We start from the raw sequence: 15,432 nt of genomic DNA, 5'->3' as shown, positions 1-15,432 counted from the left end.
CTCCTCTCTCTGCCTCTGCTATGTCCTTTTTGCCTACTCCCTTTAACTCTCCTGAACTGGTTCTGTCTGAACTACAACATTTGAACCACTCCATGCTGTTTGCCTCCACCACTGACCCTCACTGGAACAGTACTCCTTTCCAAAGGTTTCGCTTTCATCGCTACCTACCTGGGTTGTGCTTCTGATGTTATGCTAGCAATCCTCTGTTTTCCCACTGGACTTATACGACTGCTGCTGATCAGATGTGGGAAATAATGCAGCCAATTATACTGCTTGTTCTGACCGTTTTTACCTTTGGGGTACCTTTAACTCTTCTTTCCAACCCAATCTCCATCTCATGAACACTACCACACAACAGTTGTATCACCGTTTACCGATGTTTTCCCCAAATGCTTCCCTGCTCACATCCGGTAGCATTTGTGGCAATTGGCTCATCCGCGATCCCAACCTTTGGTTCTTTTGGGGGTCCGGGTGGGCTACCAACTATCATCCTGGAAAATATCAGTGTGCAGCTCTTGGGTATCTTACCTTGCCAGTCCAAGTCCTGGATGCTTCTGGGACACCTTTAGCCAATCACAAAGTGAGGCGTGCCGCAGCGGCCCCCCTTGGCCCCGGGTGTTCCGATGAGGTTATTGTGGACGCCCAACTCAGTGGGGGAAGCGACTGGGGTCGCGCCATAGGGGCTGGTCTTACTGGGATTTTGACTCTGGGGAGCTACCCAGGGATCATTGCCCAGGAGAACCGCCGCTCCATCTTAGGCCTCACTTGTAGGTTAGAAATGACTGTTAATGCTACAAGCCGCTTAATTCATGATTTACAGCAAGAGATTTCTGAATTGCATCAAATCACCTTACAGCATCGCTTTGCCTTAGATTTTCTCCTGGCTCGTCAAGGTGGGTTTTGTGAAATTGTTGGTCAGGCAGGTTGCAAAGTCACATTCCATGACCTCAACAAAACCATTGAGGACGAGCTGGAGAAATTGCGTCATATGCTCACTAACAATGTTATTACTTCCGGAGCTCCTGGTCTTTTTGATTGGTTGACCAGCTGGCTACCTGACTTTGGGTGGCTGCGAGCAACTTTTTTAGCGTTACTTGGAATCCTTGCTGGTTTTATTGCATTGGGGTGCTTTGTCCAATGTCTTCCTGGTCTTTACAATATGTGTGCTTTCTCTAAGGAGCATGTGCAACGTCACTTTCTGTATTATGCATATCATCAGCCTAAAACGAAAAAGGGGGAAGTGTAGGGTTGTGGCCCTCTGGCGACGCTGGCAGACCACCGCTATGACCACTAGGCCGTGTTTAGCGAGTTGGCAAACTGCCGCTATACCATGCACGGCCTTGGTGGGGCAGTCAGGTGATGGCTGGCAGGCCACGTCACTGAGGCTGCCCCTCCTCCGTAGAGGGGGGGGTAGAACAATAGACAAAGGCTTCTAGTTCCTGCACCATATATGCTCGGCTGACCTAGTTTGCTATCTCTGCCGCTGCCATGGTTACTTACAACAGTTGCAAGTTACAAGCAGATTATTTACTACTTCCTATAAATAAAGCGCAGCTCTGTGACCAGAGGTCTGTTTTCCTTGACACCGAGTCTTTGTCTTCACTCTCTCAATTCCCACAACAGGGGAGCTGGTTTACACTACACATCACATCATCCAGTGCATCTCCGCAACAATTTACCTTTCAGCCAACTCCTTAGGCTGAAGCGGAATGCTACTCATAAACATGATTTCACACAAGCGGCAGGTGAACTTAGTGTCAGACTGAAACACAGGGGTTACCCTAACTCTATTATACATAGCGCTGAAGCACGAGCAGCCAGCGCAGACCGGGAGTCACTCATAAGAAAACGAATGGAAACACCACAGCAAAATACATGGATTTTTGCTTCTTTACCATTCAATCATTTCACTTATGACATAAAAAGAATAGTGCACCGACACTGGCATATTTTCCATAACATACCAGGTTGCAAACAACCCCCACTTATTGGTCTTAGAAAAACTGAATCCTTCAGGAACCACTTAGTTAGAACTGATTTTTTTGAAAGGGAGACAAGGGGTTAATATACCCAGTCACCACAAATGTGGCGCATGCTCAGTCTGTATATTGAGTCTTCCGGTGAAACAAGTGAGCTCCACCTCATCCAATTTCAAATTTAAACTTACACAATTTAGTAATTGTACTTCATCCAATGTGGTTTATGCCATTTTATTCCCCTGTTCATGGATGTACATAGGTTCCACAGTTAGACCTGTGAAATTACGCATTGGTGAACACAGGGCGTGTATTCGTGCTAAAGTCATAGACACGCCCCTCACAGCACACTATCTTGAGAAGGGGAATACTGAAAATGACATGCATTTTTTTTCATAATTTGGCAATACAGACCACGTCTGTTCTGTCGGCAGGACATACGGAAGATCCTTCTTAGACAGGAAATGAAATATATCTTCCTTTTTAAAACTTTAGTGCCCGCTCTGAACACTGACTTTGACTTGTCATGTTTTCTCTAACTTTCCTTTAACTTCCTCCTGGTTTTCCTTAAATTTCCTTAAATTTCTTTAAAACTCCTTAAGAATTTCCTTAAAACTCCTTAAGAGTATCCTCATCCCCATTGAGAAGATTGTAAATAATAATTTTGTAAACAATAACTTTCCAAATTAATCAAAATAGAATGAAGGTACTATTGGCATGCTGAATGGCTGTTCCTTTAAATGAAATAAGCTGACTCATGCATTAGGTGTGTGACTGCAGCTGACAGTGGTTTGCCACCAACGGCATTAAATTGGATCCATAGCAATGAGACCACTGAATTTTAGGACAAAGAAAGGGAACCCATTGAGGTTTTGGTCTGATTCTTATGGTAAGAATGATGATTTGCTTTTCTGATGCTCCTTTAATAATAATAATTTAAGAGGGACTTATATTATAGTTAAAAATTTATTTTTTGTAGAGGTGCTTCTCACCCTTTGAAGTGGTTGAATACTGGCAGTTCGCCAAGAAAACTGTGTTGCATGTTGGCAATTTGCCGGGAAATTATATGGAGACCAACTTACTGATGAAGCAGTCTCTTTGGCGAAACACACACTAATCTAGAGGTGGCTTCTGGATGTTGGACTCCTCTGATTCTATCCAAGTCTTCTCTTTTCAACATACCATCTTGGCGGGGGCACGGGGCTCCGTGGTCCTTAATTAAGCCATACAAGAATTTTTCCTGCATTAAGTTTTGCAGTTATTTCATATTGTGTTTGGAGAGATTTGATTATACGTGTGTATTGAATCTTGTTTGTACATAGTCATCAGTTGTATATTATTTCATGCAAAGGAGTGTAATGAATTAAGTACATGTAAAATTGTGGTCTACTCAAGAGTAAAGATAAGACTAACATTTCATATGAGCCTTGTGCTGTTGTTTCTTATTGAAAAAAACCACCTGGAGGTTGGCAACTAGGGTTGTCATGTCCCTCTTTGTCATTGGCAGGAGGTTTTTGGGCCAGAGCCTGAGGAGGGTGGGGTTTAGGGAGGGGAGGGACTTCAGTGCCATAAAGTCCAATTGTCAAAGCGGCCATTTTCTCCAGGCAAACTGATCTCTATCGGCTGGAGATCAGTTGTAATAGCAGGAGATCTCCAGCTACTACCTGGAGGTTGGCAACCCTATTGGCAACCCATTATGCATCACCATACACACCTTGGAGGAATAAACTTGTAGGAGTTGTAATGATGGAAGAGTGGTACATGAAGAAGGATGCTTGATGGGAAAAAGGGGACACAATTCCAAGATTAGGGAGTAGTCTTCATACTTGTAAACTAATGCAGAGGAAGTGTTTGGTGCCCTATCTGAGCTTAATTCTGAGTCATAATTTGGGTGCATCTCACACAAAATGAAATTTTCATTTAAATAGGTGCTGACATTCATGCAAAACCCCAACCAGAAGTAGCACACACCTTGAGTGAAATGAATATTAATGCATCATTTCTCATGTACTGCCAACTGGACCGCATCTTCTTCTGGCTCACTTTATGGAATTGCAACTGCAAAGCTGTCAATTTGGCTTACGCGCCTGACATGGCAAACCTCTGAAAAAATGTGAGCGTATGAATTTTTGCAGGTTTTAGTCTGAATGACTTTAGATGGACAGAACAAAACTCAGATGTGGCAGCTTTAACTGAATTGTGTCTTCCTTTGCTGCCAAAGTTATTTTGAGGCCTTATCTTCTTGAAATAATAAAACAGGACTTATCAACAGAACATGTCCAGAAAAAGTGGATGGTTAACGTGTCATCCTCAGTAAGGCTTCATGCTAGAGGTTTCATAGGAAGACAGTGCGAAGACAGAAGAACCATTTTGTTCTTTGCTTAGTGTTAGCCAAATTGCTCCTTTATATGGGGAAATTAGCTGAGCAATCGGTAACTATGTATTTTTATAGCGGTCTCGCACTCAACTATACCAGAATCCGTTTAATGAGACGTCTGAATAAAGACAGAGACTAGGAGTTCCAAATTAAACAGTGTTTATGTATTCAAGCATTCAAATGGTGCAGTACAAGCATACAAGAGACTAGTAAATTAAAGAGAGTAGTACAGAGACGTTTGCCAATGTGGCAGGATATCGTTGATCAAATATTTACCGTATCTAGATGAGGTGTTGTCCAATCTCACGTAGACTAATAACAGATTGAAAAGGAAGACCGAGATGGGGGCAGGGGTTCCCGTAGGCTTGACCAACAAGGCGGGAGGGAGCGTGGTAAGGCTCGCGAAACCAAACCAACAGAGTAACGGCAAAGGTGCCAGGAAAGACCTAAGGTGACTAGAATGGGCCAGGGGCATCCCAGTTATACTATTTTCTGGGGGCGGGAAGAGGGGTTTTACCCCTCCCAGGTTCCCAGGTGACAAAAGGTGACAAAAGGATTAAGCTGTGTAGTGAGAATTTGGAAATCTATTCTAATGCCAATGGCTTTCACAACCCGAGATGGTCTGGAATCTCTCTGCTGATGTGATCTGCATTCAGGAACAATGGGTGTGATCTGTGCAAATGTCCTGGGGTCGCTGCAGCTGGACAGGGGGGATGACTCATCTTGATATCAGGATCACTGCTAACGACCCATTGAGCAACGGAGGAAGTTGGGAGGGGAAGCAGCTCGCATTGAGTACGTGGCTGTCAGCTCTCTGCGAAATGGCTGCTCCTAGAACAGAGGTTTACAGGAACATGGCTACTCTCAGGTTCACAAGAGACGGCTCTTTGCATCTGGTTCCTAGCGGCTGGTTGCCCGGGCTGGCGAGAGCGGCTGTGTCAGCTTTCAAATGAACCGCGCCGCGACCGCCCAGCAGCGTTTGGGGCAGGCGCGCGGCTGGAAAGCAGTAGTGCGCTTGCATAACGGGTTGCCAAGTCCAGTCCTGGAGATTTAGGCAGGCCCGTATGCTATCATTAGGGTTGCCAACCTCCAGGTAGTAGCTGGAGTTCTCCTGCTATTACAACTGATCTCCAGCCGATAGAGATCGGTTCACCTGGAGATAGGGTTGCCAACCTCCAGGTGTGCTTGGAGGTCTCCCGCTATTACAACTGACCTCCAGGTGATAGAGATCAGTTCCCCTGCTTTGGCAATTGGACTCTATGGCATTGAAGTCCCTCCTCTCCCCAAACCCTTCCCTCCTCAGGCTGTGCCCCAAAAACCTCCTGCCAGTGGCAAAGAGGGACCTGGAAACCCTGTCTTTGCTACATCATTATTCTCTATTTTGTGTGTCTAAGATTTGGTACTGGCCTACCTCATTCTGTTCTCACAACTAAAACCTGTAGCTTGTTACAATAATGGGCAGAATAATCAAGGTCACTAGTTCATACCATCTTAATTAGTTGAACCAGCACATTTGTGGGAAGATGAGAGGGGTGAGATCACTCTCTTCTCCTTTGAGAACATTATTCCAGTTTAAACCATCAAGAGGCTTCTCTCAAGAGTCCACTTTGATTGGGAGTTGTGGGTCATCTGACCTGAGTCCACTTTTCCTTAAGTCTGGCTAAGCCTTACAGTAGCCATCTTCCATCTTCTTTCTCTATCTCTTCTTCTAACTTACTTCAATTTCAGCATGTCATACTGTTGCTTGGAACAACATCTCTACAGCTTTTAAGATCAGCTACCTGAGTAAGTATTATACATCCAGCTAGATTTATTGTTTTATTTGCCAGTTTGCCTATTTGACTATGTAACCAGTATTTAAATCTCTTTTTTGATTCCCCCCCTATTAATAAAGCTTTTTTGAGTTTTATGGTTTTTGAGTAGGGTTTCCAACCTCCAGGCACTAGCTGGAGATCTCCTGCTATTACAACTGATCTCCAGCCGATAGAGATCAGTTCACCTGGAGAAAATGGCTGCTTTGGCAATGGGACTCTATCGCATTGAAGTCCTTCCCCTCCCCAAACCCCACCCTCCTCAGGCTCCACCCCAAAAACCTTCTGCCAGTGGCGAAGAGGGACCTGGCAAACCTGTGTTTGAGTGTACTGACCTAACTCAGTGATTTCGGTTGCTCAACTGGTACACGGCTCTGTTGTCATAGACAGAATACCCAAGAACCATGTCTCATTCTTCAGCTGTCATGCTGCAGGGTTCCTGTTTAATTTCAACACCGACACCCACCACCAGCCTGCTCTTGCTAGCTGAATTTTTATTTTCCTCATAAACACATCTACCTACTTCAACTGAAATCCAGGTGGAAAGTTCATCTTTTTAAAAGGAATGGCCCTCTATCTTACTAGCTTTCCCATTTGCCCAGTTATGGCGGGCAATTGCCAGGCGGAAGCAGGCCAGCTGAAGAGGGGGTAGCGATCCATGTGCATGGCATGATGACATCATTTCCAGGTTTATCCTGGAAGTGCCGGCATCGTGGAGGGATGCTCTACCATTCTCCCTCCTCCAAACTCTATGGTTTCCATAGAGGTTTTGGAAGACAGTGCTAGAAATTTTGGGGGTGAAGCCTGGGGAGGGTGGGGCTTGTGGAGGGGAGAGATCTCAGGAGGGTATAATGCCACAGATTTCACCTTCCAAAGCAGCTATTTTCTCCAAGGGAACTGATCTCTGTCGCCTGGAGAGTAATTGTAACAGCAGGAGATCTCCAGATGCCACCTGAAGAGTGGCAACCCTATACTTAGCGCACCCTTTGCTCGAATATATAAACTTCAGGGGAAAAAAATGCCTTTGCAAGACCATCACTATAATTGTATGGGAGAGAACAAACATGGGTGAATTTCAGTAAAGTGACTGAGCAGCAGCTACCATCAGAAAGAACATTTTGTAACAAGTTGTACCAACCTATTTTTATACCTTTCATTATGCTGAATGAAGGTTCATAGGAGCGTGGTGTTACTGATGCTGGGAAACCATTCATTTTCCAGCTGATGGCTTGCTACCAGTCCAAGGTGACCTTTAGATTGTCATCAATGGGAACCAATGTCAGGGCATCTTCCCTTGATTGCTAGAATGATCTCTTCATTCTTTGGAATGTAATACCCATTAGGGCATTGGAAGGGGTTGCTCTATATCTAGTGGAAGCAGACAGAAATGTAATTTGCAACCAAGTTTCAGCTGACTCAGAGGCCATTTATGCTTGGGTATTAGCCATGCGATCCCTGCGGAACCGCCCGGGTCTTTTTGGGGGAGTTATTCATGATTTTCTCATCCTTCAGAAGTGAATTCACACCCGCCGTGCACAAGTCCCGTGTTTTAAGGGACCCGTTTTATCGCAAATATAAATTGAGCCCTGATCCCAAAGCAGAGGTAAAACAGGCAAACACTGTGAACAGTCTTTGCCTCGCATTTCTCTGACATGCCCCGCGACTGCCACCGATTCTCGTTTCCCCTCCCATGCCTCCTTTTCCAGCCAGTCTTGCTCCACCCCCCCCAAAGCTCTCAAACATTGAAGTTTATACCCTGAGTTGTTTTTTAAAGTTTGCAGATCCCCACATCGGCCCCCCTTCTTTCTTTTAATACTTTTTTTTTGTTTCCATTGTAAATATATTGTTACAGCGACATTCTATAATATTAATATTGACAGGCTTGGTCCGTTTCGTATTCCTTGCCCCTCACAAAGCCACCCAAACAAGGAATTTTGAGGGGAGGAAGGTGGCTGGTTTGGTTGGTGTTGGCTCCCATTCTAATGGCAACTCAGAGTGTGATGATTTGCTCTTTGTACTTTGCGTTCAGGGCACATCTCCCCCTTCCTTCGCAGTAGAGGTGTTAAGGAGATTTGTGTTTCTGTGTACTGTGAATGTTTTTTTTCTTTCCTGTTGGGGACACTAACCGGATGTCAGTGTATACATCTGGAGCCCCCAGTAAGAATGCCACCCCCTTTACATGACTTATAATTTTTACCCCCCACCCCCAGAATGACGATAGAGCAATTTAATGATAGAACTGGATGAACAAGCAAGTGTACTGGCTATTATTCTGTTGGGGATTGTTGAAGGTGTGTTTGATAACTTTTTCTTAATTGTCACGATGATGTTTTCTTGTTTTGTTTTCCTTGGGGGTGTTTTGAGTTCTTGGGGAACAAAATGGATTTTCTGTTTTTAGTACATATTTGTGACTGTTTCGTAAATATACTTTGTTGTCCTGTGAACTAGAACGACTTGTCAATAATCACGTTCATATCCATTAGCGTCGTATCAAGCACAGACGTCCCATTTTATTGGAGAGACTATTACTTTTCCAGCAAAGCAACTCCAGAGAACATCAAACACAAATTAAATAAAATGATTTTAAGATGACAAAGAGGGGGAATGCATTTTATTTCCATAACAGGATACAAGAGGCAACCCCAAGGCATAATATAACACTGAGCGGAACTGCAGAATATAAACGAGTGGATTGCAATAAGGAATCTTAGCTGCAGCATACAGAGTATGCTGATCCTCAGACTAGCTGTGTCTCATCCCTATCATCCTTCTTGTCAAATAACAAGTGATAAGGGAACTTTGAGGCATGTCCTCTATAGTTTGGGAAACTGAACTTCTGGGAACATTATCCTACCTTATCATGCCATATATATTTTTATGTAGGGTTGGAACCAGCTTGAATTGGCAATTTCCACAGATTCCCCCTTCCCACTGCAGACTCCCCCCCCCCATGTTGTTCCTCAGGGTCCTCTATTTACATATCCCCCAGAGCAGCATTTCACGGAGATCAGTGGGCCAAAGTCAGAGTGCGAAGGTAGTAAAGTTGAACGTATGAAACTGCCTTATACTGAATCAGACCATTGGTCCATCAAGGTCAGTACTGTCTACTCAGATGGATTGCCTCTCTCCATGGTCTCAAGTAATTGTCTTTCACACCACGTACTACCGATCCTTTTAACTGGAGGTGCCAGGGATTGAACCTGGGACCTTCTGCATGTGGAAGAGATGCTCTAACGCTGAGCCACAGCTCCTCCCAGTGGAAGTTCCATTCCACTGATGGAGAATTTAATCCGGGTTCAACCCATCGGTCTTCGGAACAGCGATTTCCCCAGTGTTTTAGGGAATTATAGAACTTTGCATTCCTTGGCAACTTTGATCATGAATTCCTCCACACCAGGTTCACTGAGAACAGACCAATTTTTCTGAAAGGCAGCGTTCCCACCATCTTTGGTCTTACCCTGTAAAGTGGAGCCATCACTTTGAATGGTCTCTCAATTTATGTAGCATGTAAACTGAGCCTGATCCCTAAAATACTCCCCAGAATCCTGTACGACACATGGCAGGTATGCAGAGTTTCCTCGGAGATAAAAAACGGCGAAAGAAGTTTTCAGAATTACACACACTGTGGACGTGTGTGTAAAGTGCCGTCAAGTCGCAGCCGACTTGTGGCGACCCCAGCAAGGGGCTTTTATGGCAAGAGAGAAGCGGAGGTGGTTTGCCATTGCCTTCCTCTGCAGAGTCTTGGAGGTGTCCCTTCCAAGCGCTGACCCTGCTTAGCTTCTGAGATCTGATGAGATCGGGCTATACCATGCCCTTCTCTCTCTCACACACACTGCAGGGGAGCATAAAAGCATATATATTGACGCTACCTGTTGCCTCACAAATTTGGCCCACTGGTATCTGTACTGCTATTGTACTCAATAATGGGGAATATCCTGCTTTGCAGGTTTTCTGCCCCCTCACAGATTCTAGTTCGGAAAGTTATTATACTTAGAAGATAGATTTCTTTGAACCTGAACAGGGGAAAGGTCAATTGAATCATAGAGTTGGGCCAAACAGGCCATTTAGTCCAACCCCCTGCTCACTGCAGGGTCAACCTAAAGCATCCCTGACAAGTGTTTGTCCAGCTGCTGCTTGAAGACGGCTGCTCTCCAATTACTGTTTGTCATGCTTGTATGCAAGGCGTAGTTTAGCCCTCCTGAACAAAAAGTAAACAGGACTTCTGCTTGAGTTTCTGAGGGATTGTGGGAGCAAGTTAAGTTTAAAGGAAGTAAGAAGGGGTGTACTTTAGTTCCAAGGGAGTTGTGGTAACTTTAACCTGTCATCATTTTGACTTTGTTTGACTATATGGAAGGGAGCAAGAAAGGAAAAGCTTTCAGTTCTCAGAATAGCTGTTTATACAAACATAAGCATCATTTAAGCAAAGCAGGGGAAAAGATACCAGGATTGCATTTACCGTTTCTCTTCATACAACAGGGCTTAGCATCTCCATCAGTTTTCTGCATTTTGCTCTTCACAAGCAAAGATTTGCTCAGGCAATAAAAACCATGCATACAATAGTGATTGCCCCACATTTTCCCCACTAGACAAATAGAACGTTTGTGTCCGCCTTGACAGGGAGAAGGGGCGGCAGCAAGCAGAACCCTAAGCCCCTCCGTTTCTTTTGTGGCCGACCCCCAGTTACCATTTTGCCTTGGGACATAAGCAACGATACATGTTGCGGTTGGATTATGGAACACTGTTAATAACTAACTTTATTTCTAGCTTTAAATAAAAGAAGAAGAGTTGGTTTTTATAGCCTGATTTTCTCTACCTTACAGAGTCTCGAACTGGCTAACACCATCTTCCCTTCTCCTCCTCACAACAGACACCTTGTGAGGTAGGTGGGGCTGAGAGAGTTCGGAGAGAACTGTGACTAGCCCAAGGTCACCCAGCAGGCTTCGTGTGGAGGAGTGGGGAAACAAATCCAGTTCACCAGATTAGAATCCGCTGCTCATGTGGAGGTAGGGTTGCCATGTCCGGGTTGGGAAATACCTGGAGATTTGGGGGTGGAGCCAGGGGAGGGTGGGGTTTGGGGAGGGAAGGGACTTCGATGCCATAGAGTCCAACTGCCAAAGCAGCCATTTTCTCCAGGGGAACTGATCTCTGTCACCTGGAGATCAGTTGTAATAGCAGGAGATCTCCAGCCACCACCTGGAGGTTGGCAACCCTATGTGGAGGAGTAAAACCCAGTTCTCCAGATTAGAGTCCACAATGATTCACCACTACTCCACACTGGCTGTCATGATTTTATTGTTGCTTTCTTGTACTGTCAGAACTCACTTTGAGGATGCTTTTTGTTGAAAAGCGAGCCTCGGGTTTTCTAAATAAAAAAAAAACAATGCAGGATTTGATTCATGACACTCTTGTGTGTGGGTCTAGGATAAGAAAAGAGGCTGGAAAGGAATCAAGGACAGCAGACCAACCGTCTATATGGGTAGGGGAAATTCTAGGCTTCATCTAACACATACTGCGCATTCCTGAGAATCGGCATACGGAAACGGCGGGGAGAAGGCGCAGGCGAGCCGTCTCCTAAGGCAATTCCCTTTATGCCAGTAAAAAAACAACAACCCATTTTGCAGCTTTTTGTTTTGTTTAATGGGGCCTTTCGCCTCATTGAAAACAGCGAGGATGCGCCTGCTAAAAAGCCACCTTGGCCACTGGTGTCTGGGGCTGAAAGGGCATAGGGAGCTGCTTAAATGACACCTCTGCCCCCCAGCCTGCCCCAGGAACACCCCGGGAATGCTCCCCACATTGGCGTGGCAATTCTCTGCCGTTGCCAGCGCCATGGAGAGACTGTGCCGGCAGAGTGGCGAGGCACAGCTCTGTGGCGCTTGGGCACCGGCGGAACTGCCCTCGCCGCCAGCATAAGGGCGTCTTGTTGCACGATTAGACACACTTGCACGGGGTGGTGAAGTCATGCCGCCTCCTAAGAGGACTTGCCCCCCTCCTCAGGAATGCATGGCTAACCCAGCAAACCAAGTGCCTCATCCCAGGAAATATCCAAATAATTGGGGGAGATAAAATACTATTCCAAATGGAATGCAATACAATACAATCTCCTTTATTGGCATAAAATCGAAACATGGGGTGTCTACATAGTAACACAGAATTGTTGCAGATGAACATTTCTGACAAGGTTAGAACATAGATAAAAAAAGATGCTAGAATTAGTAAAAGCCCTCTAATTAACTTGCTGCCGAACATTCCAAGTGGAACAGCTCCACGAAGCTTTCCTTCTAATCTGGAAATAGAAACAGTCTCCTCCTTTATGTTAATCTTTTTTTGACAGTTTCTACCATCACAATTCAACCCCACAGAGATCCTCTCTGGGACAGCTCTCTGCAGTTCCGTATCGATCTTCCTAACAGTCTATTCTCTGTCAAATGACAACTCTTTTTGTATCATGATGAAGAAGCAATGATAAAACGACTCCAATATAAAATATCACTATATTTAACTCATCACATGCTTCGGTTCACAGCATACCGGAAAAGAGAGGTTTCCTGCTGAAGCTGATGTTTGCAGGGATGCGCCAGCATTTTATTATGTCGAATAGCTATCAGCTAGCCCTTTCTGACAGCTGCTACTCACACCACTCTGCAAGATAAAGATGCACTTCTAGAAGATAAATGATTGATTTGGGATATGCCTGTAGCATGTCTATCAAGAAGCTAGTAGCAAAATCTGTCACCTGTAACTATTCTTTCGTTGTTCTCCTGAAAAGTACAAGGGCAAAGATCTAAGTCTTTAAAAAAATAATCCCGTTACCTTCTGCTTTGCCTCTCTCTGGAGAGTGGTTATCATTAAACACAAGTGGTTTAGGATATGTCCATCAAACTGATGCTGGCTTGATTGAGCATGCCGTGCCAGTTTACAAAGAAAAAGAGAGCAATGCTTAGTAGTTCAGGGGAAGAAAAGGAATATTACCCTGGTATCTTTAAATATAGCATTAACATCTGGGATGGCCGACCTTTAAATATTTGGGATCTAGCTGAGGAAGGAAAGAATTCCTCCAGGCACAGCTGTTCGATCACCTCCAGCACTGTGATCTGAGAAGATGCACCAGCAAAAATTCTCTCCTTTTGCTAGATGTACATAAACCCTAATATTGAAATGGACATAGTTTCTTTCAATGCTGTTACTGAGGGATTTTCTTCCCCTGGCCAACTATGCAAATTGGTTTCTCTTAGCCCTACACAAGCAGAAGCCAATTGCACTCTTGGACAAGTTTGTTCCCTTAACACAGCAAGGGAGAAAAAAACACAACAACCCACAACTTTCCCACTACCCCGCCAACTCTTTAGGTTTTCCTTTGAACACTGCCTGCAGTGTAGCAATTTGACCCTGTCCTTAGGGTTTACTGGTTTTTTTGCTTCAGCATTAAGCATTTAATGTCTCTGCAGATAGCCACAGGTGAATGCTTTAGAGCATGCACTGCACTGAGCTCATGCCATAACAGCAGCAAACAATCTCCTTGAATGTCTTGCGCATCTCCAGACTACGGAAGGCATAAATAAGAGGATCGATTACTGAGTTGCACATAATAAGAACCAGATATGTGTTAAAATGCGAGGTGTAGCAAATGCAGTGTGGATTTGTCGGGCAGGATATTATGAGAATGAGATGTAGGAAAAACGGCGCCCAGCAGACAATGAAGACCCCGAGGAGAATGGTTATGGTGACAGCCCCTTTCATACAGGTGCGTTGATGGGTGACCCCATCGACCGGCAGGGCAGCAATTCGTTTGACATGCAGGCGTGCAAACAAGAACATGTGGACATAAAGGGAGGCCATGAGGAAAAGCATGGTGAAGAACATGGTGATAAGGCAGACAATGACAGTTTTGCTTTCGTAGTAGACAATGAACATGATGCCACAGATGATACAGGCAACCCAAATCACTCCGATCAGTGCCAGGGCTTTCTTGACAGTCATGATGCTGTGGTAACGGAGCGCATAAAAAATGGTAATGTATCTGTCAACAGCTATGACCAAAAGGTTGCATATGGAGGCAACCAAAGAGATACAGATCATCGAGTCAAAGACATTGTCCATGTGCTGAATGAAACGGTCATCGATGACTAAGTACCCGTTGTTTAGGATGGCGATCATGACAGTCTCCAAAGCATTGGACGTACTCACAAGGATGTCTGCGGCTGCCAGGCTGCAAAGAAAAAAGTACATGGGAGAATGGAGGTTTCCATTCTTGATCACGGCAAGGATGACGAGGATGTTCTCCAGAAGGCTGATGATCCCCAGCGTCAAGAAGACCTCCGCCTTGATGGAGACTTGCTCACAGAACCCGTGGTCGCTCCTGCTGCTGTAAAGGGCAGAATCGTTGACCTCTCCTGTGGCATTCAACAACATGGGCTGAAATGTAAGAGTCCAGTGTGTAGTTGTGTTCATTGTCAGAGCAGATATTCTGTTCTACAAGCCACTATGGAAATGGCATCATGGCTAGTCGTCGAAGAGAAAAGTCCATCAGAAATGTTTTAAAGCTCTTTATTAAATGAGATCAAACAAGACGATTTGGGGGAGAAATGAGAGCTGTCCCCTTTATTCAAAGTAGAACTCTGAATCCACTGCTCAAGAGATGTTGTTTCTTGTGCGTCACAGAAATGAAATTCTTTAAAGCTCTTTATTAAATAGGATCAAGAAAGACGAACAGAGAAAAAGAGTCCCCCGGCTTATTCAAAATAGAATCCCGAATCCATTCCTCCAAAGATTTTGTTTCTCCCCAGTGAAATCAGAAAAGAATCTGTAGCAAATGCTACAGGTATTCCTGAAAAGAAGGAATTAAATGGCGATTGTAGTCCTTTTGGTGATCTACCTGTTGATTTTAAGCAAGTACCTCTGTGATCTGCGATTCTGTCCTGCAATTGCTGCTCGACGGGAGTGTTCGAAAGAACTTCACAGTATCTCTTCCTGCTTCATCTGTGAGGAGGAGGGCAAGAGTAGTAGTAAAAAAACCTTGGATTTTATACATTCATGTAAGGGGGAAAAAACTCCTACTTAATCTGTGCCTCGCAAGGACCACTAGAGAGCAAGCATCTCTTTGACGGACAGCTGTGATCACAAGGCAGAGAATCCTTCATAAGCTAAGGCTCTACGGTCCGATACAAAATGATTTGGTGCCCTCTACAGATCAGCGATTGCAATCGGTGCACATTTGTAAAACGTTTTGTCATTCTAATAGGAACCGTTGCAACAAAGAAAACATGTGCAG

At 44.7% G+C, this 15,432-nt stretch overlaps 1 protein-coding gene across 1 annotated transcript; it reads right to left on the bottom strand.

Annotated features, from left to right (window-relative positions):
- Positions 1–13,628: 13,628 nt before the first annotated feature.
- MC3R (melanocortin 3 receptor) lies at positions 13,629–14,612 on the bottom strand. Its single transcript, XM_056844647.1, has one exon. It carries the CDS (start codon positions 14,610–14,612, stop codon positions 13,629–13,631), a length of 984 nt encoding a protein of 327 aa, XP_056700625.1.
- Positions 14,613–15,432: the final 820 nt, after the last annotated feature.

The sequence above is a fragment of the Euleptes europaea genome, chromosome 2 (assembly GCF_029931775.1).
Source record: "Euleptes europaea isolate rEulEur1 chromosome 2, rEulEur1.hap1, whole genome shotgun sequence".
In the NCBI taxonomy this organism is placed as follows: domain Eukaryota; kingdom Metazoa; phylum Chordata; class Lepidosauria; order Squamata; family Sphaerodactylidae; genus Euleptes; species Euleptes europaea.
Note: the sequence above shows the minus strand (reverse complement) of the source record. Positions and strands in the feature narration are given on the sequence as shown.

What these genes read in the sequence shown, in the direction of transcription:
- MC3R (XM_056844647.1), bottom strand. Translation starts at nt 14,612, where the DNA reads ATGAACACAACTACACACTGGACTCTTACATTTCAGCCCATGTTGTTG.